The sequence below is a fragment of the Ostrea edulis genome, chromosome 3 (genome assembly GCF_947568905.1).
Source record: "Ostrea edulis chromosome 3, xbOstEdul1.1, whole genome shotgun sequence".
Classification (NCBI taxonomy): domain Eukaryota; kingdom Metazoa; phylum Mollusca; class Bivalvia; order Ostreida; family Ostreidae; genus Ostrea; species Ostrea edulis.
In genome coordinates, this window is record NC_079166.1 from 83,794,584 (window position 1) to 83,818,615 (window position 24,032).

The 24,032-nt window shown below is 34.2% G+C and overlaps 2 protein-coding genes across 2 annotated transcripts in view; both read left to right on the forward strand.

The window, feature by feature from the left end:
- The window catches only part of LOC130053656 (uncharacterized), a 231,689-nt gene extending 215,155 nt beyond the window's left edge, over window positions 1–16,534 (forward strand). Inside the window, exons 5-8 of the mRNA XM_056161035.1 lie at window positions 9,989–10,215; window positions 10,656–10,682; window positions 15,022–15,048; window positions 16,446–16,534. Of these exons, the coding sequence (XP_056017010.1) occupies window positions 9,989–10,215; window positions 10,656–10,682; window positions 15,022–15,048; window positions 16,446–16,534 (370 nt within the window). The remainder of the gene's footprint in view (window positions 1–9,988; window positions 10,216–10,655; window positions 10,683–15,021; window positions 15,049–16,445) is intronic.
- LOC125673012 (uncharacterized) overlaps window positions 1–24,032 on the forward strand; it is a 1,263,960-nt gene that overhangs the window by 22,586 nt on the left and 1,217,342 nt on the right. The gene's annotated exons all lie outside the window — the stretch shown is intronic.

The window sequence follows — 24,032 nt, forward strand, 5'->3', positions numbered from 1 at the left end:
TACAAAGTAACTGTTATACAGTACTTTCTGTGTTCCGTGTGTTGGTAATTATTTTAAGTGCCCTCCAAGTTGATTCGATCGTGTTTATGTGAGTGCCGGAATTCGGATCCACGAAATTAACGCGGTGGTTCAAAGTCAAATGATTAAATCCTTCTTCACTGAGTGAACTATATGTTCTCCAGCAATCGCTTATGATAGATGTACCCGGCCTTGTGTGCTTCTTGATTATTGTCACCAGAGTATCTGCAGTTCTGTGTGCCGCGCTGACAAAAAAAACCCAACATTTTTTTTGGAATCCCCCTCAATTCTTCCAAACATGCACACACCGTCCACACGTATTCCTTTGTGATATTTCCTTTTCCCAAATTTTTTTCATCAATTTCAACAATTTTTCCAGGTCCCTCGATGATTTACTGCCGTATTTTTCTAAATATATTTCACACACTTCTCGTCCAAAATTATACCTCTCTGTTATGGTTTTATGGGAAATTTCCAGTTCATGAATCACAAAATATTGAGCACATTTATAAACCCGAACATATGTGATATATTTGTTTCCAATGTTAAATTGTAATTTTCAAATCAAGATGACTTTCTAATCGATATTTTCCTGTTGCATTTTGTGTTGCTACATCTCCAAACCTGCTGTAGGACGACAAGTCCTTTCGCGGTCCAAATACTTCAAATCCACACGATTCGCAAATACAGTCACGAAGAATCAGAATAAGACCTATTTATATCAGCCAATTAATTATGCTCTCCAAATAATCGCATACTTTTCACAAGATTATTAAGATTTACTCGCATATTTGTTTACATTAACCACATGTTGAACTGTCAAAGTCGTTAATATTCGCTTGGCGCAGAATGAGAGCCTGCGAAATTAATAACGGATGCCATTTTGAAGAACCATGTAAATTTGTAAATATTGTTTATTGATCGTATTTGAAATTTCAATTAAAACCTATTTTAAGATGAAAAAATTTCGAGGAATTCATGTTTTGAGTGAAGAACCTGGATATTTTTTTTTTCATATTCGGCAATCGTTAACGCTATTGTATATCATAAAGAAGACGTCTTCGGTGTACTATATTTTAGCGCCTTTTTTCTGGGGGGGGGGGGGTCTTCTTTAGTCATGTTTATGTGACATAGCAACTTTACGCAACACTATATAAGTACTATGATACCACAGTGACTATTATACAATTGAAAACTAACGTCAAAATTGATATTGCGCGAAAAACATTTTAAAAAGGTAAGAGTCTAATAATGTAAAACTTATACGGTACCAATTTTGATGCACCAGATGCGCATTTCGACAAATAATGTCTCTTCAGTGATGCTCAACCGAAATGTTTGAAATCTAATATGATAAACAATACTCACCTGACTTTCTGGACACATCCTCAAATATGAATATGCATACAATTAAACATTTGATAAGCTATGTAGTAACATTTTAGAAATGTTTGTTAACAAAGCAGATAACCTTTGGCCTAGGGTAACACCAACAAGAATATTGCAGTAAGTAGCTAATCGTAAATAGAGCAATGTATATATTTAAATTATTAAAATCGGTTAGTATAGTACGTTCTTTACATGTACAAAACATTGATACAGCGAGACAACATGTCAATACTATGAGAATCTGTATATAAATGAATAGCAAAGGGTCATCAGTTTCTCGTCTAATAAATGACAAATTCCAAACATGCCTTTGGTTTAAAGTTACCATTTTCCCCAACATGACACTCCATCAACTACATTGCTGGATCTATAATTAATATAATTTTTGACATGATATTTGCTACCGTTACAGTCCTCAAATTGATTAGTTTTAATGACATATTGACATAGAGTACACTTTTCAGCACCACATGGCTGCCATAAATTTTCTTTTCCAAAAACATAGATCATTGTGTTTCTTATGTACCAGAATGTCTTTTAATTCTTTTTATCTCTTTTAAAAGCCACTATGAGCATGTCTCTAAAAACTATTTTCAAGCGGTCAGAATATTCAAGAATTTTTGACAGTTTTCAAAATCCTGTGAATATTGGGAAGTCCTTTAGAATAGTTTACCACAAAGGGAACAGGGTTACCCTGCTTCGCTTTTTTTTCTGTAGTTTAGAAGATTTGATCGGTCGAGTTTATCTACTTTCATAGTTTGTTTTCTACATCACTATCTAAATAACCGTGGTTTCTTATTTTTTTCTTTATTTCTTTTCGTTGAATTTGAAATTTTTCTTCTGTGGAACAAATTCTACGATAAGCGGAGCCCAAGTCCAAAGGGGACATATATAAAGGGAATATATATATAGTGTTAAAGGACAGAACGCATGACTCTAAACAATTTTTCTTCAATTTTACAGCAAAATTAATTGTTTTTATACCCTAAACTACTTTAAATGTGCATTTCATGACATAGTTTGCCTAGTTTTCGAGTTTGAAATCGAAGAAATTCAAATTTTGAGACATGCATTGTTTTTGGGTTTTTTTTTTTTACGTGCCATTATATGTGACTTCATAAATGCATGCGCCCTTGAGTCTGAAAACATATATTAGCCATTTCATAAACAGACTAGATTTAATCGACAAAAAAAACCCCAAAAAACCAACCAATTATCACGTTAACTGTTTGTAATTTGCGTTGCATTAAGGTGTTTTTTATCTTGTTTGTTTTTGCCGTTTAAGGGTGTCCTAGTTGTGGATAGAAAGAATGTAGACTGAGTTTATTTTCATTTTTCGAAGGAAGGTGTGAGACAAAAGACGTGGGTATTTTTTGTTGAATCAAATATTTTACCTTAATAAATAAACACCCAGTTACCTTTGTCTATATACTTTTTCAAAAACCGCTTAGTCAGAGATCCAGATAAACTGCGAGAAAATAGATCTATCTAAGTTTAACACTGATCTTCAAATTCAATATACACTCGAATCAATTGACCTTCACCTTGTAACAACAGATATGTAGCTTGTGCTTCCAGTTTCTGCCAACTGATAATTTTACACAAAAAAATTAAAGACACAATATAATTGAACTTTTAATTATAAATAACGAAATGTTCTATTTCCTAACTTTAAATCAGATTACAAAACTATGCTTTCTTTTATGTTTATAAAATTTGGTGCATCAGTATAACACTGTGCTCCCACTTCCTAACGACGTGTAGATCACGATTTAAAGATAATCATAAGATTGTATTGTTACAATAAAGTAATATGACTTCCTTTTTAAAAAAAATTGATTATCTTTATTCATTGGTGATTGTTTGGTGTGGGTTTGTTTTTTTTGTGTCGAAATTCACTCGTGAAGTAGCTAGGTCTAGCTGTCAATGATGTAACGTATTGTGATTTGTGGAATCCAAATAATAATAATAGTAGCAACGTTTATTTTAGTAAACAACTCCAATTACAAGTGTATATATAGAAATGACATTACCAAATAGTGTGTAGACAGTGAGCCATATAAACATTCATTTACTTGCAATATTGCCGATTTCATACCCGGGTCCTCTGCTATATTTGGGTATTTGCACTGTTAATTGTGTGCACTGGTGGCTAAACATCTTTTTATTAGTTTTTAAAGATATCTTACACTACATTCACAATCAGTTGATAGAAGAAAGGCACATGTGACGCCACTGTACCACTTGACAACCTACCTAATCAAAGAAACATTTTTGAAATTGTGGCTTAGATTTCAACCCGTATTGTGGGTTGTCATCGCAATATTTCGGTGAATAAACTATTAGAATTGATTATTATAAGAACGACAAAATGCATATAATTGTGTAATACTTTGGAAACTTGCGATATGTCCTTTAATAAATGTTATCTGGATTTAAAATGAAAGATCGTCAACGAATATTGTATATTTCCTTCCTTTCAATGTCCACAAATGCTGTCAAAACTTTTAATATCGAAATCCGTTCCAATCTCCATTGGTCTTGCCTGGTCCTAAACTGGATTTTGCCTAGAAAAGAGATCGTTATATTTGATATTTGCGCAGTTATTAATCATTAATTATACCGTGTCAAATGATGCGAATTTTAGAATTGTGTAGCTTAATGCATATCCTGTGAGTTTTGAAAAACTGATGTATTAAAATTATAAATTCCAAGACGAGATGACAGATATATGCTGCTAACTCATTCTAATACTATTAAAGCAACTGAACTCTAGACTCATCAGATCTGACGCGTTTCATCCCGATTGTTAGATCGTTCTTGGTACACTGATTTTGACTATGGATATCTCTATTTACTTGATCAATATATAGGGCTCATGACGAGTGTTACCGGTCGACAAAGGATACGTATTCCTCCTAGGCACGCAATCCCACCTCTGCTCTATCCAAGACCACGTGTTTGCCCAACTCTCTATTTCTTATATCTTGTAGGAGTTCGCTATTTTCGCCTTTCATCTGTTTTCTTTATCAAGTGTAGGACAAGAGTATGACATGCATACCTTATATAATGAAGGAACACAAGGAGGCTTGAAATATTAGATTATATTAATATTTTTTCTTAGACTTACATGCTTTTGAGAAGTATGATACCCCAGCTTTTAATATGTCTGAGATTATTGGATTTCAAAATATCATAAGTATAGTTATTTTATACCAGAGATAATCTTAGTGCAACACATGTCTCCTTCTATGTTGTATTCCCCGTACCCCTACATACCGAACAGATATGGTGTATATCAGTGAGTGTCCACTGTGTAACAAATTATAATTTACAATATTTATATAGCGCGTTATATAATAAAAAAACACTATAAGCTCTTTACATTAAAACAACAATCAACTACAATTAAAAATTGACCATATCTAAAACTGTGTAACAAAATATTCGTTTCATTAAAAGAATATGAGATACGGTGTATATCAGTGTCTAGTGGGTATAGTGTGTGTCATGACTATATCGTATCTACAGTGTATATCAGTGTCTAGTGTGTATAGTGTGTGTCATGACTATATCGTATCTACAGTGTATATCAGTGTCTAGTGTGTATAGTGTGTGTCATGACTATATCGTATCTACAGTGTATATCAGTGTCTAGTGGGTATAGTGTGTGTCATGACTATATCGTATCTACAGTGTATATCAGTGTCTAGTGTGTATAGTGTGTGTCATGACTATATCGTATCTACAGTGTATATCAGTGTCTAGTGTGTATAGTGTGTGTCATGACTATATCGTATCTACAGTGTATATCAGTGTCTAGTGTGTATAGTGTGTATCATGACTATACCGTATCTACAGTGTATATCAGTGACCAATATCAGTGTTCAGTATGTACATTGTACGTCAACAAATATTCAGTATATATAACGACATATCAATGTCAATAATGTACATTGTATACCAGTATCTAGTATATACAGTACCTATTAGTCTCCAGTGTGTACAGTGTATATCAGTGCCAAGTATACACAGTGTCTATCAGTGTCCAGTATGTACTGTGTCTATCAGTGTCCAATATGTACAGTGTATATCAGTATCCAGTATGTACAGTGTACATCAATGTCCAGTATGTTGTAAAGTGTTTATCAGCGTCCAGAATATACAGTGTCTATAAATGTTCAGTATATACAGTGTGTATCAGTGTCCAGTATGTACAGTTTATATCAGTGTCCAGTATGTATAGTGTATATCAGTATTCAACATGTACAGTGTATATCAGTGTCCAGTATGTACAGTGTATATCAGTGTCCAGTATGTATAGTGTATATCAGTGTCCAGTATGTATACTGTATATCAGTGTCCAGTATGTACAGTGTATATCAGTGTCCAGTATGTACAGTGTATATCAGTGTCCAGTATGCAGAGTGTATATCAGTGTCCAGTATGTACAGTGTATATTAATGTCCAGTATATACAGTGTATATCAGTGTCCAGTGTGCACAGTGTATATCAGTGTCCAGTATGTACAGTGTGTATCAGTGTCCAGTATTTACAGTGAATATCGGTATCCAGTATGTACAGTGTATATCACTATCCAGTATGTACAGTGTATATCAGTATTCAATGAGTACAGTGTATATCAGTATCCAGTGTGTACAGTGTATACCAGTGTCCAGTATGTACAATGTATATCAGTGTCCAGTATGTACAGGGTATATCAGTGTCCAGTATGTACAGTGTATACCAGTGTCCAGTATGTACAGTGTATAACAGTGTCCAGTATGTACACTTTATATCAGTGTCCAATTTGTACAGTGTATATCAGTGTTCAGTATGTACAGTGTTTATCAGTGTCCAGTATTTACAGTGTATATCAGTTTCGAGTATGCACAGTGTATGCCAGTGTCCAGTATGTACAGTGTATATCAGTGTCCAGTATGTACAGTGTATATTAGTCTCCAGTATGTACAGTGAATATCAGTATCCAGTATGTACAGTGTATATCACTATCCAGTATGTACAGTGTATATCAGTATTCAATGAGTACAGTGTATATCAGTATCCAGTGTGTACAGTGTATATCAGTGTCCAGTATGTACAATGTATATCAGTGTCCAGTATGTACAGTTTATACAAGTGTCCAGTATGTACAGTTTATATCAGTGTCCAATTCGTACAGTGTATATCAGTGTCCAGTATGTACAGTGTATATCAGTGTCGAGTATGCACAGTGTATACCAGTGTCCAGTATGTAAAGTGTATATCAGTGTCCAGTATGTACATTGTATATTAGTCTCCAGTATGTACAGTGAATATCGGTATCCAGTATGTACAGTGTATATCACTATCCAGTATGTACAGAGTATATCAGTATCCAATGAGTACAGTGTATATCAGTCTCCAGTGTGTACAGTGTATATTAGTCTTTAGTATGAACAGTATATATTAGTGTCCAGTGTGCACAGTGAATATTAATGTCCATTGTATATAGTATATATTAGTGTCCAGTATGTACAGTGTATATCAGTGTCCAGTATGTACAGTTCATATCAGTGTCCAGTATGTGCAGTGTATATCATTGTCCAGTGTGTAAAGAGTATATTGGTGTCCAGTATGCACAGTGTATATCAGTGTCCAGTATGTACAGTGTATACTAGTGTCCGGTATGTACAGTGTATATCAGTGTCCAGTATGTACATTGTATATCAGTGTCCAGTATGTACAGTGTATACTAGTGTCCGGTATGTACAATGTATATCAGTGTCCAGTATGTACAGTGCGTATCAGTGTCCAGTATGTACAGTGTATATCAATGTCCAGTATGTACAGTGTATATCAGTGTACAGTAGGTACAGCGTATATTAATGTCCAGTATATTCTGTGTATATCAGTGATAAGTATGTACAGTGCACATCAATGTTCTGTCTGTACAGTATATATCAGTGATCAGTATGCACAGCATTTATCAGTAACCAGTATGTGATTACAGTATTGGCTTAAAACTGCTCTCTGTTTGAAATCATCAACCTAACTGATGAATATTTGGTATATTATTTGAAGATAAACATATACATGTAAAGTGATTTCAAATCAACAAGCAATTAACCAATTTATGTAGCGAATTTAGTTTGAATTAGTTCCCAATACCAAGAGTATTACTTTTGTAACAGAGTTGATGACGGGGGCTGACTAGATTAGGATCCCACTCCAAGGTATCTTAAATGTTTAATCTGATGTTTTACCAACTGGGATACGTGGTGACCGACGATTGAGACAGTCTGACTGCCGCATTAAATCCCCCATCTAATGTCAGATTGTCCCTGATCAATCTGTTGTTTTCTTTAACGGTCGGTCCATACCATAAATGGAATACATGTCCTCTGAATCTCACACATGTCCTCTGTCTCATACACAAGTACAGAGATACATGTGTGTCCGAATTGATTTTATTTTTATTTGAAACAAAACTTATGACTGCGCCCCTACGCTACATCTCAAGACGGGGTACCACATTATCAAGAGTTCAACATGCGTGGAGAACTTCGGCGTATCAACATCTTACAATCGAACAATAAGTGTTATCAGTCGTCAAATTATGTCGCCATCAGATTGTTCAAATCCGACGATAAGACGCTACTTAACAAATGAAGCTTGTAAAACCCCAGTAAATGCCTTTGTCGCATTTAAACTTGATTATGGAAACTGCCGATATTGTGGTGCTGGGGAAAACACTGGACCGACTGTAAAGGGTGCATAATACTGCTGCTTGTCTAGTTACGATCTTAATTATAGTGTTTATTTTGATAATTTTACAGATATATACCATCTTATCTCATACTGTCATTTAATTTCATTTTCCTTTGAGGTCCGGGTTAGAATAGTTCCTCAGTACCCCTAGCTTGTCGCAAAAAGCGACTAAATGGGGCGGTCTCTCGGATGAGACAGCAAAAACTGAGGTATCGTGTCACAGCAGGTGTGACACGATAAAGATACCCCCTGCCTAAAGGCCGTAAGTGCCGAACATAGGCCTAAATTTTCAGCCCTTCACCGGCAATGTCTCCATATAAGTGAAATATTCTCGAGAGGGACGTTAAAAAATAGTCATTCATTCATTTAATTGTGTTATATCGTTGCATTCCTCTTAATACCGTTGTAATGTGCCTTAGACTGCTTTTGTTTTATGTAAGGCGCTATATAAATTTCATTATCATTATTATATTATCATTTTTAGCTCACCTTTGGATTTTGAGGTGATCAGAACGTTAAACATGTAATCATGCGATTCTAATTATTTTATACATTGAATAATCAAAAAATAAAATAATATGAGTAGATAAAAAAAAAAGTTTCTCATATTGCTGGCTGAAAGGGTGTTTTTAAGGCTTTATTTCTACTTTTGCAAAGCAGGGAGATCTGGGACATTGAATCCTACGAAAGCCGATAGGTGTCAGGGTATAGAATTAATATTTATTTATCTGGCAGCCGCCACTTAATTTAACTGGCGGCCGCCACTTATTATCTGACGTACGCCAGTTAATTTATATGGCGGCCGCCACTTAATTTATACATGGTGGCGCTGAGGGATTATTTTGGAAAGATGTAGAATAGTACGCAGATACGCAGCATAGTTTTCCAAAGTGTAGGGACAGTCGGAGGAGAAATTGTCTTCTGCAATTGTTGACAAGCAGAAAAGAAACTTATAATGTTTCTTTTACCCAAACTTCGTACTCCTAAATTGGAGAGAGGGGGCTCCGTTCATCCTTCATTTTATAAGTTCATCCATTATTACATTTTAACCATTCATTACTAACACCAACAGAGTGGGGTGGGGGCCAGTCCGCCAATTAATCTTATTTCACATCTGAAAATAACTTAGTTTGCATGTGAAAATAACAGAAATTGAACGTTGATAAAAAATGGAGGATCAGCCCCGTGGTTCTACGTATTTAACAGCACAATCGGAAAACAATGAGTTATTGCTCTTATATATATATATATATATATATATATATATATATTGCACCCCTTTCATTTTGAGAGAGAGATAGAGAAACAGAGAGGAGTTGAATAGCTGGTGACAGCCATATAAATCATTTAAAGTAACTGGTGGCAGTCATATAATGAGTGACAGCCGCCAGTTAAATCAAGTGGCGGCCGCCAAATAAATTAAGTGGCGGCCGCCAGTTACATGAATATTATTTCTATACCCTGGCATCTATCGGTTTCCGTAGAATCCACATACTATATTATCCGTCATTTGATTAATTCTGATGATTGGTAATACCCATGAAAATAGTTAAAATGTCCATGATGTAACTAGACGACTGATGTCTTCAAATCTCTAATGTTCTGGAGCTTCATCCATGGGACCCCACCATGCAGGACTTCGCCCTAGAACCATTGTGCCCTCATGGTGTGATCTCCAGACCCCAGTCTAATCAGTTTAAAATGGCTACCCTAAATTAAAATTCTGGATCCAGGACTTTGTATTGGCTCCACCTCTCTCATCTCTACAACGTGACTTATCAATATTGGGAATTTTGTATAAACAATCTGTTTTCATTTTATCTACATTTAGAACGAGAACCTTTACTACTGAGGATGGAACGACTCCCACAGCAACATTGACGAGCGTCCTCAATACAACAACAAATATCACGAGTACACTTACAACGCCTGTAGAACAAGGATCGGCCGATGTCGGGGTGATCATTGCAAGTGTCTTGTCCGTCGTCTTTGTACTTGGCATTTTACTAGCTGTCGTAATCTGGAGATGTAGAAGGAGAATATACTCAAGCCTACCCGGTATTTTTAATTAAGAACGCTTGTCAAAGGAAATGCATGATTTCAGCTTCTCCACCGTCAACTTCCCAAATTTATGTAGCAATATTCCATTATCACCTGCATATGGTGTTTATTTATCTCAAATCATTTGATATGCAAGAGATTGTTCTGCGTATAATCAGTTTTTAAATCGAGGTAAGCTACTGACAAACAAGTTGATGGTACAGGGGTTTCAACAGTCTCGATTGAAGTCAGCATTTCCCAAGTTCTATGGTCTTTATAACCATCTAGTTCGTCATTACAACATATCACTGTCTGGAGATTGAGAGGAAGGGTGGGATACCTAAGTGTATCCAGTATGTTGAATTGAATACACTTGCCAAAGGAAATTCGTGTATATGATATTAAGCAATTTATTTTTGTTTTATATTTTGGTAACTCTTTCACCTTTTTTTTCGTAGGAGAAGATCCAAAGCCGGTTCATTGGGGTAAGATAATTTCAAATTAATTTATAGGAAACAGTAGTACAGGTTATGTATGATATACATGTAAGCCTTTTTGAACCCCATATTTTTGTCAGCATTTTTTTCGTTTGGAAAAAATAGAGCGTAGGTTTATACACCTTATTTTCATTAAACTTGGTAATCAATTCTGCGATCGGTGTTTCCTAGAAAACGAAAACTGAATAAATACTTTATTTCATATCAAAATACAGTAAATGGTAAGAAATGTCATCTTCATTCGATTAACATTACAAACAAATAGAGAATAGCAACTGACTAGCATTTAAATTCGCACGCAAACTATACCAAAATTCAAAGCCATGGTACGGACATCAGTTGTTAAATATCGTATCACCATATATTGTTCTTTTAAGTTTCTCTCTGTATATCATTTAATCTATGCATATATCAATTTGATGGATGGCGATAAGCGTACCACATACACTTGACAAGGCATGTGCCACCACTTGTAACTAAAATGCATTTCATATCATTTATATTGAATAACTTATCAGGGAATCGTTTTGGTAGGTTAATAATTGGAGTCCTGGTTTTGAGGAAGTTTACGGCATTGATAAATTACATTTGAAGACTGTGCAGATATAATTGTCATTGTACTGTTTCCCCCAATCCACTTTTGATTGTCCAATACATTATTAGTGATTGACTCAGCATTTCTATGGTCCTTATAACCTATCATTGGGTCACATGATGTCTGACGTGTTTCATACCGACTATTAGGCTGTTCTTATCAGGATATAGGGTTTACAGTGGATGTGACCGGTCGACAGGGGATGCTTACTCCTCCTAGGCACCTGATTCCATCTCTGGTGTGTCCAGGGGTCTGTGTTTGCCCAACACTATATTTTGTATTGCTTATAGGAGTTATAAGATTGGTCACTGTCAATTATCTTCACCTTTCATTAGTGGAAAATGCTATATGAAATCTGATCAATTATCATAACATTGCAAAGTAGTTGATTTGTTGTATATTTCAAAACTTGGATTGGTAAGGAGTCTTTCACGACTATATTGATATAGTGTAATTACTAGACACGAGGGGATCTTTCGTTTGATTATTTTATCCGGCACAACAATAAAAAATGTAAATGCCATGTATTGCTCCAATTTATCAAAAATATCTGAGATATTCAGATAATGTTCTACCTCTCGACCCCTTATTCAAGGGACATACCATTAAAATTTTATCGTCAAAACATGTTCTAATTATCTGCAAATTATATTTTACGTTTACTAAAACGTTTACAACATAAATAGGATATTTAGCTTCAGGAACCGACTCTTAAATTTTTCAAAAGGGAGAATACTTCTGACCAATGTATGTCCGATAATGCTCTACTACAAACCATGTTAAAAAGCATAACGTTTCGCACACCAATTCCATATATATATATATATATATATATATATATATATATATATATATATACGTATATAATAGGTAAAAATAAAAAAAGATACACAAAGACATTTAGTAAAGCTTTAGCGCTTTCATTTCAAATCTTCAGAAGCTTTACATTTAGTAAAACATGTTACTAAATGTAAAGCTTCTGAAGATTTGAAATAAAAGCGCTAAAGCTTTACTGAACGTCTTCGTGTATCTTTTTTATCTCTTACCTATAATTTTACCGATCATTGCGAAAAGTAATTATATAAATTATATAAATATATATATATATATATATATATATATATATATATATATATATATAGATAGATAGATAGATAGATAGATAGATAGATAGATAGATATAGATATAGATATGTGTGTGTGTGTGTGTGTGTGTGTGTGTGTGTGTGTGTGTGTGTGTGTATAGCACTCACTACACCGTCAACCTAACGAGGCCCTAAATACACATGTAAACACTCAGGCAAAGTGATACCTAGGCTTGCTTTGTATAATAATGTTAATGTGTATGTTTCGAAAACATAATCTATCAATTCAACTGAGAAAAATTGAATTATACTGGCCTGAAATCATTTTCATTGATGTTGTATCACACGGCGAATATTATCCCAATACTTTTGCATCGGAGATGACGTGACAATGGGACCTTGACGGGGATTGTAAATGCACACCATCAGCGCTGAGGAAACCGAGGGAGTTCCAGAATCCTATGTGGCACCAGAAATGAGTCCCCTGCCTAGCTTCAAGCTCCCGTTTTAAGATAATGTTGACTTCAATCACCTTATCATTGAAACCTGGTTGCACGACTAATGGTCGGCGGCGAAACAACTGGTTTACGGTCCCACGTCGAATCCTTATGCTTCCCTCAACTAGTTTGCAATGGGCACAATATTGCGATATAGTTCGTCACTGCTGTACTGGTGCAAGTCATTTTCCCCGATATGTAGGAAACATATGTCCAGAATCACAGAAAAATTACAGTATTCAGTCGATTGTGTAAGATACAAGAGTTTCATGCCGCCCCGCGCCCGCTTAAAAACATTGAATCGATCACCATTCAAACCAAAGTTTCCCATCGCAGAAAAATTTCCCATTGGGTCAAGTACTGTCTGACGTGTTTCATACCGATTGTTAAGCCGTTCTTGGCACACTGATTTTGACTGCGGATAACTCTGTTTACCTGATCAGGATATAGAGCTCACGGCACGTGTGACCGGTCGACAGGGGGTGCTTACTCCTCCTCGGCACCTGATCCCACCTTTCGTGTGTCCAGGGATCCGTGTTTGCACAACTATCTATTTCGTATTGTTTATGGGAGTTATGAGATTGATTACTGTTCGTTATCTTCACCTTGGATACTGTCTAACCCGTCGAATAAAGGAATGTCCAGTCAAACAAACATTTAGTCTATTCAACTCGGTCATCTCCGAAGACACAAATTTAAACAATTAACAGTAAAATATATAATCATTCAACTCACTTTTCATACGAGATGAACCACTTCAGAACAATCTCCTATTGTCGTAATATATATAATCACAGAGTGAATACAATTCAAATATCAAATTAATTTTTGTATACATAAAATAATTTCAATAGTCTTTGCATTCCAAGCAAACAAAAAGGAATGACCAAAGGGTCCTAACGGTACGCTGTGATTCGTCATCCATGTAATAGGCTACAAAGTGTATGTAACGGCCCTAAATCAAAATATTACAACATCTATGTTTGCCTGATCGGAAATTGCCACCCACGACAGCGGTGATAAGAATATATACCAATATGAGTCATCCTCCCAACAAAAAAAAGGGGGGGGCTCAAACAGAAAAAAATCCATACCCTATATCCATCAAACTTGAAAAAAAACAAATTTAACATATCATACAAAACATACATTTAACATATCTTACTTATCCTATATATACACAATAGAAAATACATAATTAACACGTTACGTAAAAGTCATTATCTATCATAATTACATATTTTCATTTCTTAATTGATTCATAAAAAAGTTAATGCAGACTATGTATGTTAGCAGCATTTTTTAACCCCGTGAATTTCAGAATTATTAATCTGTTATAAAACGTGAAGTATCCTGTTTTTTTATATATATACTTGGGGTCATATCTACTAAATTTATATATATTTTGTCTCTGCAATTTACAGTTATTCTAAGGACATTCATCATTTTACCTTGTTTTATATTGCTATAAAACTTTAGGGATTAATTTTACTTTTTCTTTGTAGACAGAGATCACGGGCGGGTTAAAATTAGTTAGATTATTTCAACTTAATTGATAGAAAATAACAATACAGACTATGTATGATAGTAACCTTTTTGGATCAAATAGGTTCAAGAAATATCAAGCTTTTATGAAAAATCATGGATCATTTTATTCTAGTACTGGAATAGTGTGTTCTGCATTTCCCATATTTTGACTCTGACATTTACAGTTACTGTAAGGACGCTTGTCAAAGGAAATGCATGACTATGTTTTTATCAATTTACCTTTGTTTCATATCACTTTGATACGTTAGGAATTTAATTCTTACCTTTTTATTTGTAGTCCAAGATTCAGAGATGGGTGATAAGAATTATATTATCTTGAATTAATTCAAAGGAAATAAAAGTGCAAAATATCTCTGATCGCAGCTTTTTCCGACCCCATAAACTTCAGAATTATTAAGTTTTAAAAAAGGACTAAGTATCCTATTGTTTCATATATGATTAAGGTCAGATGTACTTTGTTTTCGTATAATGTATCGATGAACTTTACAGTTATTTTACGGAAGTTTGCCACATGAAATACATGTGCATGATATGAATCAAATTACCTTTGTTTTATGTTACTATCATCTTCCAGGATTTTAATTCTTACATTTCCTTTATAGACAAAAATCAAGAGCAGGTCGAAATTGGTAAGGTTTTATTAAAAGAAATTAATTTGACTTTTAAAACACAATTAGATTGCTTTATCTGACTATGTCATTATTATTTATATCGCATAAACAAAACAGTCGTTTCGTCACGAGATATGATATCTTCCAAATGACTTCACAATACGACAATATCAGTCCGCGTCACATACATTTTATATTTTCTTTCAAATTATTCATCACATAAGATCAAACACAGTTTAATAACTTAAATTACTAGGAATAAAAGTTATTTATCCTCATCTCATACCACAGAAAGTAAGTTGACAGTTTACACTATTTTACAAAACCTCTTTCCGGTTTGCAATGCCTAAACTGCTCAAACTAACTTGATATCGAATAAGATGAGTGAAATTACTTTCATTTCTTAATCAATTCAGCAAAAACGTACTGCAAAATATGTATGTTAGCAGCATTTTTGGACCTAATAAATTTAAGAATTGTCAAGCTTTTATGAAAAACTATGTATCCTTTTATTATATAACTGGAGTCATATCTTCTGCATTTTCCATTATTTTTTCTCTGAAGTTAGAGTTATAATATGTTTACGATGTGATCCTTGAGACGAGCGAATATCCATGACATCTTACAACACGACTTGAGGCAATTCATTTAACGCGGGAAATATAACGCGGTTGATATAAACAGTGTATTATGACGTCATCATTAGCTGCAATTGCTTTTCTTTAAAATCAAGCAATAATCCACAACAAAATGAACGAAGATATTGGAAAGGTTATCTGGAATTTAAAATCATTTGTGGTACTTTCCAAACTATGTATTTGTTTTATCTACGGGGTTGTCATTGAAATATTCCGCAGTGACGGCGACATTTTTCCGGAAGCATTATGGGTAGTCCCCATCATTTTCAGCTGATGAAGAGCAAATCCCGTGACTCAATTGCGTCATTATTGGAGAGATCTCGTCGTTTCGCTTGGCGACGCGAGCTTCGCTCGCTATAAGGACGTTTGTGAAAGGAAATGCATGGCTATCATTTTAATCAATTTAAATTTGTTTAAGATTGTTATGATACATTAGGAATGTAATTCTTACCCTTTTCTTTGTAATCCACGACTCAGAATTGGATAATAAGAGTAAGATTATCTTAAATTAATTCATAGGAAATAACAATGCAGGATATTTAGGGCCGCAGCTTTTTCGGACACCATGCACTTTAGAATTAAAAAGCTTTGAAGAATGATAAAACATTTGAAATATTTGATTATGTCTACCGCGTTTTCTTATAATTTACCTCTGGATTTATTGTTAATTTAAGGTGATATGTCGTCAAAATTACATGTACAAGATATTGTTTATATTACCTTTGCTTCAGATTACTGCAATGATTTAGGAATTTAATACTTACCTTTCCTTTGCAGACAAAGATCCAGAGCAGGTCGAAATTGGTAAAGTTTTACTAAAGATACTTAATTTTACTTGTAACACACAATTCGATTGCTTCATTTGACTTTGTCAATATTATCTATATCGTATAAACAAAATAGTCGTTTAGTCACGAGATATAACATCTTCGAAATGACTTCACAATACGACAATATCAGTCCACATCACATAAAATTCATATTTTCTTTCAAATTATTCATCACATAAGATCAAAAACAGTTCAATAACTTAAATTACTAGGAATAAAAGTTATTTATCCTCATCTCATACCACAGAAAGTAAGTTGACAGTTTACACTATTTTACAAAACCTCTTTCCGGTTTGCAATGCATACACTGCTCAAACTAACTTGATATCGAATAAGATGAGTGAAATTACTTTCATTTCTTAATCAATTCAGCAAAATCGTACTGCAAAATATGTATGTTTGCAGCATTTTTGGACCTAATAAATTTAAGAATTGTCAAGCTTTTATGAAAAACTATGTATCCTCTTATTCTATAACTGGAGTCATATCTTCTGCATTTTCCATTATTTTTTCTCTAAAGTTAGAGTTATAATATGTTTACGGTGTGACCGTTGAGACGAACGAAGATCCATGACATCTTACAACACGAGTGAGGCAATTCACTTAACGCGGGAAATATAACGCGGTTGATGTAAACAGTGTATTGTGACGTCATCATTAGCTGCAATTGTTTTTCTTTAAAATCAAGCAATAATCCACAACAAAATGAACGAAGATATTGGAAAGGTAATCTGGAATATAAAATCATATGTGGTACTTTCCAAACTATGTATTTGTTTTATCTACGGGGTTGTCATTGAAGTATTCCGCAGTGACGGCGACATTTTTCCGGAAGCATTATGGGTAGTCCCCATCATTTTCAGCTGATGAAGAGCAAATCCCGTGACTCAATTGCGTCATTATTGGAGCGAGCTCGTCGTTTCGCTTGGCGACGCGAGCTTCGCTTGCTATAAGGACGTTTGTGAAAAGAAATGCATGGCTATGATTTTAATCAGTATAAACTTGTTTAACATCGTTGTGATACATTAGGAATGTAATTCTTACCCTTTTCTTTGTAATCCACGACTCAGAATTGGATAATAAGAGTAAGATTATCTTAAATTAATTCATAGGAAATAACAATGCAGGATATTTATGGTCGCAGCTTTTTCGAACACCATGCACTTTAGAATTATAAAGCTTTGAAGAATGATAAACCATTTGAAATATTTGATTATGTGTACCCCGTTTTCTTATAATTTACCTCTGAATTTATTGTTAATTTAAGGTGATTTGTCATTAAAATTACATGCACAAGATATTGTTTATATTACCTTTGCTTCAGATTACTGCAATGATTTAGGAATTTAATACTTACCTTTCTTTTGCAGACAAAGATCCAGAGCAGGTTAAAATTGGTAATGCTTTATTAAAGATATTTAATTTTACTTGTAACACACAATTCGATTGCTTCATTTGACTTTGTCAATATTATCTATATCGTATAAACAAAATAGTCGTTTAGTCACGAGATATAACATCTTCAAAATGACTTCACAATAGGACAATATCAGTCCGCGTCACACAAAATTTATATTTTCTTTCAAATTATTCATCAGATAAAATCAGAAACAGCTTAATACATTCAATTATTAGGAATAAAAGTTATCTATCCTCGTCCCATATGACATAAAGTAAGTTGTGACAGTTTACACTATTTTATAAAACCTCTATACGGTTTACAATGTGTAAACTGCCCAAACGTAGTTTATATCGTATAAGATGAGTAAAATTCCTTTCATTTCTTAATTAATTCATCAAAAGTCTTAAGAGTACTGCAAAATATGTATGTTTGCAGCATTTTTGGACCTAATAAATTAAAAAATTGTCAAGCTGTTATGAAAAACTATGCATCCTCTTATTCTATAATTGGAGTCATATCTTCTTCATTTTCCCATATTCAGCGGGTTGAAAATAGTAAGACTTTTTTTCAAATTAATTTTACTTGTTACACATATTTTGAATGGTTCATTTGACTTGATCAACATTATCTTTATCATATGAACAAAGTAGATGTTTAGTCCCGATATATGAAGTCCTAGGAATGACTTCACAATACGACAATATTGGTCCGCGCTGCAGACAACTAATATTTTCTTCATAATTATTCATCAAATAACATCGAAAATAGTTTACAAAATTGAATTATAAGGAATGAAAGTAATTTTCCTCATTTTATACGATATAAAGTAAGTTGAGACAATTTACACTATTTCATAAAACGTCTTCGCGGTTCATAATGCGTAAACTGCCCAAACTTACTTTATTTCGTGCAAGATATGTAAAAATTACTTTCATTTCTTAATACGGGATATCGGAACTAGAAAATTTTGGAACTCTTCAGAAAATGAAGTTACGAAAATTAAGCATCAATTGGGCAACTCTTGTATACAAAATAGTGATGGCTAAAGACGACTCATTTCTGATACAAAAATATCTACCTGGTTTGTAAGTTATTTTGTACAATGTTGTAAGTGAATACCCTAGTACCAAAAAACTTGAGTTATTGCATTAAATTCTGATGTTTAAAAACGAAGATTAAAAAAACAATTTCCTCTATATACGTATGTGGATATTTACTGAATGAGATTCAGTTTCTTGAGTCATTAAAACAACCAACCGCAATAAAATGATATAACTAATTCCAAATTATGCATCGATTCCCAGATACATACATATAGTGCTCAACATGTAGCCCCCCCCCCCCCTCACTTCTACCCCCCTACGTTTCCTTGACATGTGATGTACTTGTCGGGTTATTATCATTTACAATGTTTGGTGTTTGGTGCATGCAAAGATCGATTTATTAACTTGTCACTTCTTATGATGACGATGAGATGTAGTAGAAATACAAGTACTGAACTCGTACATGTATTGAAGAATACCCCCCCCCCCTCCCTTTTGAGTTTACGATTTTGGGGTTTGGGCAGAATTGTTTTTCTTGCTAAAAAAAATTCTTCATATATAATGGCACCTTTTTTCTCCGTTTGCTCCTCACCCCACAACTTTCAAATATCCCTGGACTCACTATATCTGATAGTAATTATTGATAACTAGGTGCTTGTCTATTGAAAGTTGCATAAGTTAAGGCAGAAAACGTGATCTCGTTGGGCATACTAAATATTAAAATCACGACGGAATCGGAGACGAAATAATGACACCGATATTCCGTACTGATTCATAAGAAAGTAATGCGTAGTATGTATGTTTGTAACATTTCGTAGGTCACAATATATTTAAGAATTAGCTAGTTTTCATATAAAAAAAAAAAGAAGAAAAACTAAGTATTCTTTCAGTTTATAACTGGAGACATGTTCTCTGCATTTTCATATAATTTCACTCAGAAATTGACAATTATTTTAAAGCTGATGATAAGAGTAAGTGAATCTTCAATTAATTCATAGGAAATGGCTGTGCATAATACCTATGGTAGCAGTTCTTTTGTATTAAAACAGGGTAGACTTCAGAATTATTAAGCTTTCAAGGATGACTTATAAACCTATTTTTTATAATTGGGGTCATGTGCACTGCATTTTCTTATAATATATCTCTGAACTTTACAGTTATTACAAGAACTTTTTTCACAGGAAATACATGTACATGATATTTTTCAAATCACGTTTGTTGTATATTAATGCGATCTTTTAGGAATTTAACCTTTGCCTTTTCTTTGTAGACAAAGCTCTAGAGCGGGTTCGAATTGGTAAGATTTTTTTTAATAATTTCATTTTACTTGTAATACACAGTTCCATTCGTTAATTTGATTTCATCAATATTTTCTATACCGTATAGACAAATAAGCCGGTTAGTCCCCATATATGACGTCGAAGAATGACTTCACATTGCTGTTATAAAATTTAGAAATTCATTTCAAAATTAAGGATTATCTCCCTCATCCATAGCTCTTATCCTTGGACGAATTTGGCTCCACTTTTTTGGCACGTTGTTTTTGGCTATATTTTGCTCTAAAACTTCATAATTATTTCGGATTTCAAACATTTCGGTTGAGCATCACTGAAGAGACATTATTTGTCGAAATGCGCATCTGGTGCATCAAAATTGATACCGTATAAGTTTTACATGAGGAAGATAATCCTTAATTTTGAAATGAATTTCTAAATCTTACAACAATATAATAAGAAATTGTATCTCAGGTTCTTGTGAAATAACTTTAACATATAAATGAAATTCCCTTCCCTGTTAATGTGGTCTTTCGGGTTGACTGATACATTTTAAGCATTTCATCGCTCAGCATTAAACAATGTTTGAAGAAGCTGGTGTCTGGGAAAGTTGAAAACAGGGAGACGTCTAACCTGTATTTGATCTCAAACTGCTGGATTGCGAGTATTTTCAACAATGGAGAAATTATATAGTACCATGGAAGGTGAAAATAACAAACAGTGATCAATCTCATAACTTCTATAAACAATACAAAATAGATAGTTCGACAAACACGAACCTCTGGACACACCAGAGGTGGAATCAGGTGCCTAGGAGGAGTAAGTATCCCCTGTCGACCGGTCAAAACCGCCGTGAGCCAAATATCCTGATCAGGTAAACGCAGTCAAAATCAGTGTGTCAAGAACGGCCTAACAATCGGTATGAAACACGTCAAACAGTATTTGACTCAATGATAGGTTGTGTTGACGAACTAGATTGTTAAAACGACCACATAATTTGTGAAATCATTTGAGAGATATAAACATCACATCAAAAACAATAAATATATGTAGAAAGAGTTAGGTACGTTAGGGGGCAAAATCGGCCCTGTCTACGAATTTGATCAAATTAAATATCCTTAGACGAATTTTACTCCACTTTTTGGCACTCTGTTTTTCCTTAAAATAGCTCTTTGAGCCAACAAGTTTACTGTTATTTCTGATTTCAAAAATTTCGGTTGAGCATCAGTGAAGAGACAATATTTGTCGAAATGCGCATCTGGTGTATCAAAATTGGTACCGTATGAGTTTTACATACATAAGATGTCCACAATATGTAATTATCAGAACACATTATTGTATAGTATTATATATGTAGTCGCACAGTAAGTTCGAAGTTTCTCCTTCACAGCTGTTAATATTTTCGTGAGGAGCAAAGATAGGGGCTTGGTAGAGCAGAGTTTTTACGTAGTTTAGGAATCCAGTATAGGTACGGTAACTCATATTCATTCGACCCATTGATTGGGATATTCAATGTGTCTAAAACTGAAGCATGGTTTTGAAGAATTTCATCTTTTGAAAGAGCAGTTGGAGTATAAGTATGATTACCAAAAGTGGAATTAATACCAAGTTCGTTTAAAATACAGTTGTAATAATGAGCCTTACAAACAAAGACAATATTGTTGCTAGCTTTGTAAGCTGGAACCAAAACACATTCCTCATGTAACCTATTTAATTCTTTTATCACTTCTGGTTTACTAAACACAGAAGGATAGATGGTACGTACTTGTGTTTTCATATGTTTAATGCGGGATTTTAATATCCCTCTTATGCTTTTAACCCATTCTGACAAAGACAATGTTGTTGCTAGCTTTGTCAGCTGGAACCAAAACATATTCCTCGTGTAACCTACTTAATTCGTTTATCACTTCTGGCTATCCCTGTCAGCTCGAATTAAAGGACACCACACCGTCATCCACTTCCGCTTCATACCTAGATATTTTATTGAAAGTATATATTAATGGCATACTGAAAACTAAACTGTATGACAAACGGGATGATTTCAGCTTCTCAATCGTCAACTTCCCATATTTATGTAGCAATATCAACTTCCCATATTTATGTAGCAATATTCCATTATCACCTGCATATGGTGTTTACATATCTCAACTGATTCGATATGCAAGAGCTTGTTCTGGGTATAGTCAGTTTTTAAATCGACGTAAGCTACTGACAAACAAGTTGATGGTACACGGGTTTCAACAGTCTCGATTGAAGTCAGCATTTCGCAAATTCTATGGTCGTTATAACGATCTAGTTCGTCAATACAACCTCGCATTTGGTCAAATGCTGTCTGACGTGTCTCATACCGATTGTTAAGCTGTTCTAGGTACATTGATTTTGACTGTGGATAACTCCCTTTACCTGGTCAGGATATAGGGCTCACGGCGGGTGTGACCGGTCAACAGGGGATGCTTACTCCTCCTAGGCACCTGATCCCACCTCTGGTGTGTCCAGGGGTCCATGTTTGCCCAACTATCTATTTTGCATTGCTTATAGGAGTTATGAGATTCATCACTGTTCGTTATCCTCACCTTGCATCAAATCAACATATGAATGCAAATTAATATTGTTAATTATACAATACAATACAATTCGGTAAGATATATACTATTGAAAATCAATCAGTAAGATAAAAGATAACTCTATATATTTGGGGTGTTGCTAAAACGGGGAATTGAAAATAGAACGGAAAATGGAAAAAACATTCATGTACGTATAATGATATTAGGAAGAGGTCAGCATTTTGTATAATCAAAAGACTTATGAACAAGGCAAGCAGAAATTACAATGTACAGATACATACTCAAAGTCCACCGTTAGATACACTTCATACAAATACACAATATCACTGAAACATACAGTTTTACCGAGAGGTGGCCCAGCGACTCCCATTCCCGTTAAGTGTATTTCTCCAGACCTCCGACCTTGAAACGGTAACCCTCTGTGCTGAAATTTCTGGATCCACAACTTATTGCACATGCTATAATTTAATTAAATTCTGATATGTACTTTGTTCTAACTAATCCCTTCCATCTTTTAGAACTTTGTATCAGTCAACACGAAAGCCTACACCAAAGCCGAGACGAATTTCATTTATATGTCCTAACTTTCACAGGGATCTGATATTATCATTTTAATTAATATGATCAAAAGTGTCCGGTTATACAATCTGTTTTGTTCCTGTTAAATTCGTTTCATGTCGGTGAAATTCGTTTTGTTTCGATATATTTCGTTTTGTTTCGGTAGATTTTAGTTCGTACTCTTATTTTTACATACTTTGTCGATGATATTTACAGTTATTTCAAGAACTTTTTCAAAGGAAATACGTGTATATGATATGAACGAATTTACCTTTGTTTCAAAATTAAGGATTATCTCCCTCATGCATAGCTCTTTTCCTTGGACGAATTTGGCTCCACTTTTTTGGCACGCTGTTTTTGGCTATATTTAGCTCTAAAACTTCATAGTTATTTCGGATTTCAAACATTTCGGTTGAGCATCACTGAAGAGACATTATTTGTCGAAATGCACATTTGGTGCATAAAAATTGGTACCGTATAAGTTTTACATTATTGTAATCCTTCAAGAATCTAATTTTTACCGTTTTCTTCGTACATATGGAGAAATTCTTACCACTTTATTCATGAGCTTGATATTAGGTGCTCTAAAAATCATGAATATTCATTAAGTGTATGTCTTAAAAACGTTATTGTGCGGCATACATTTAATGGCGATTTATAGGTGTGAAAATTTTAATTTCAAAGAACTGATAC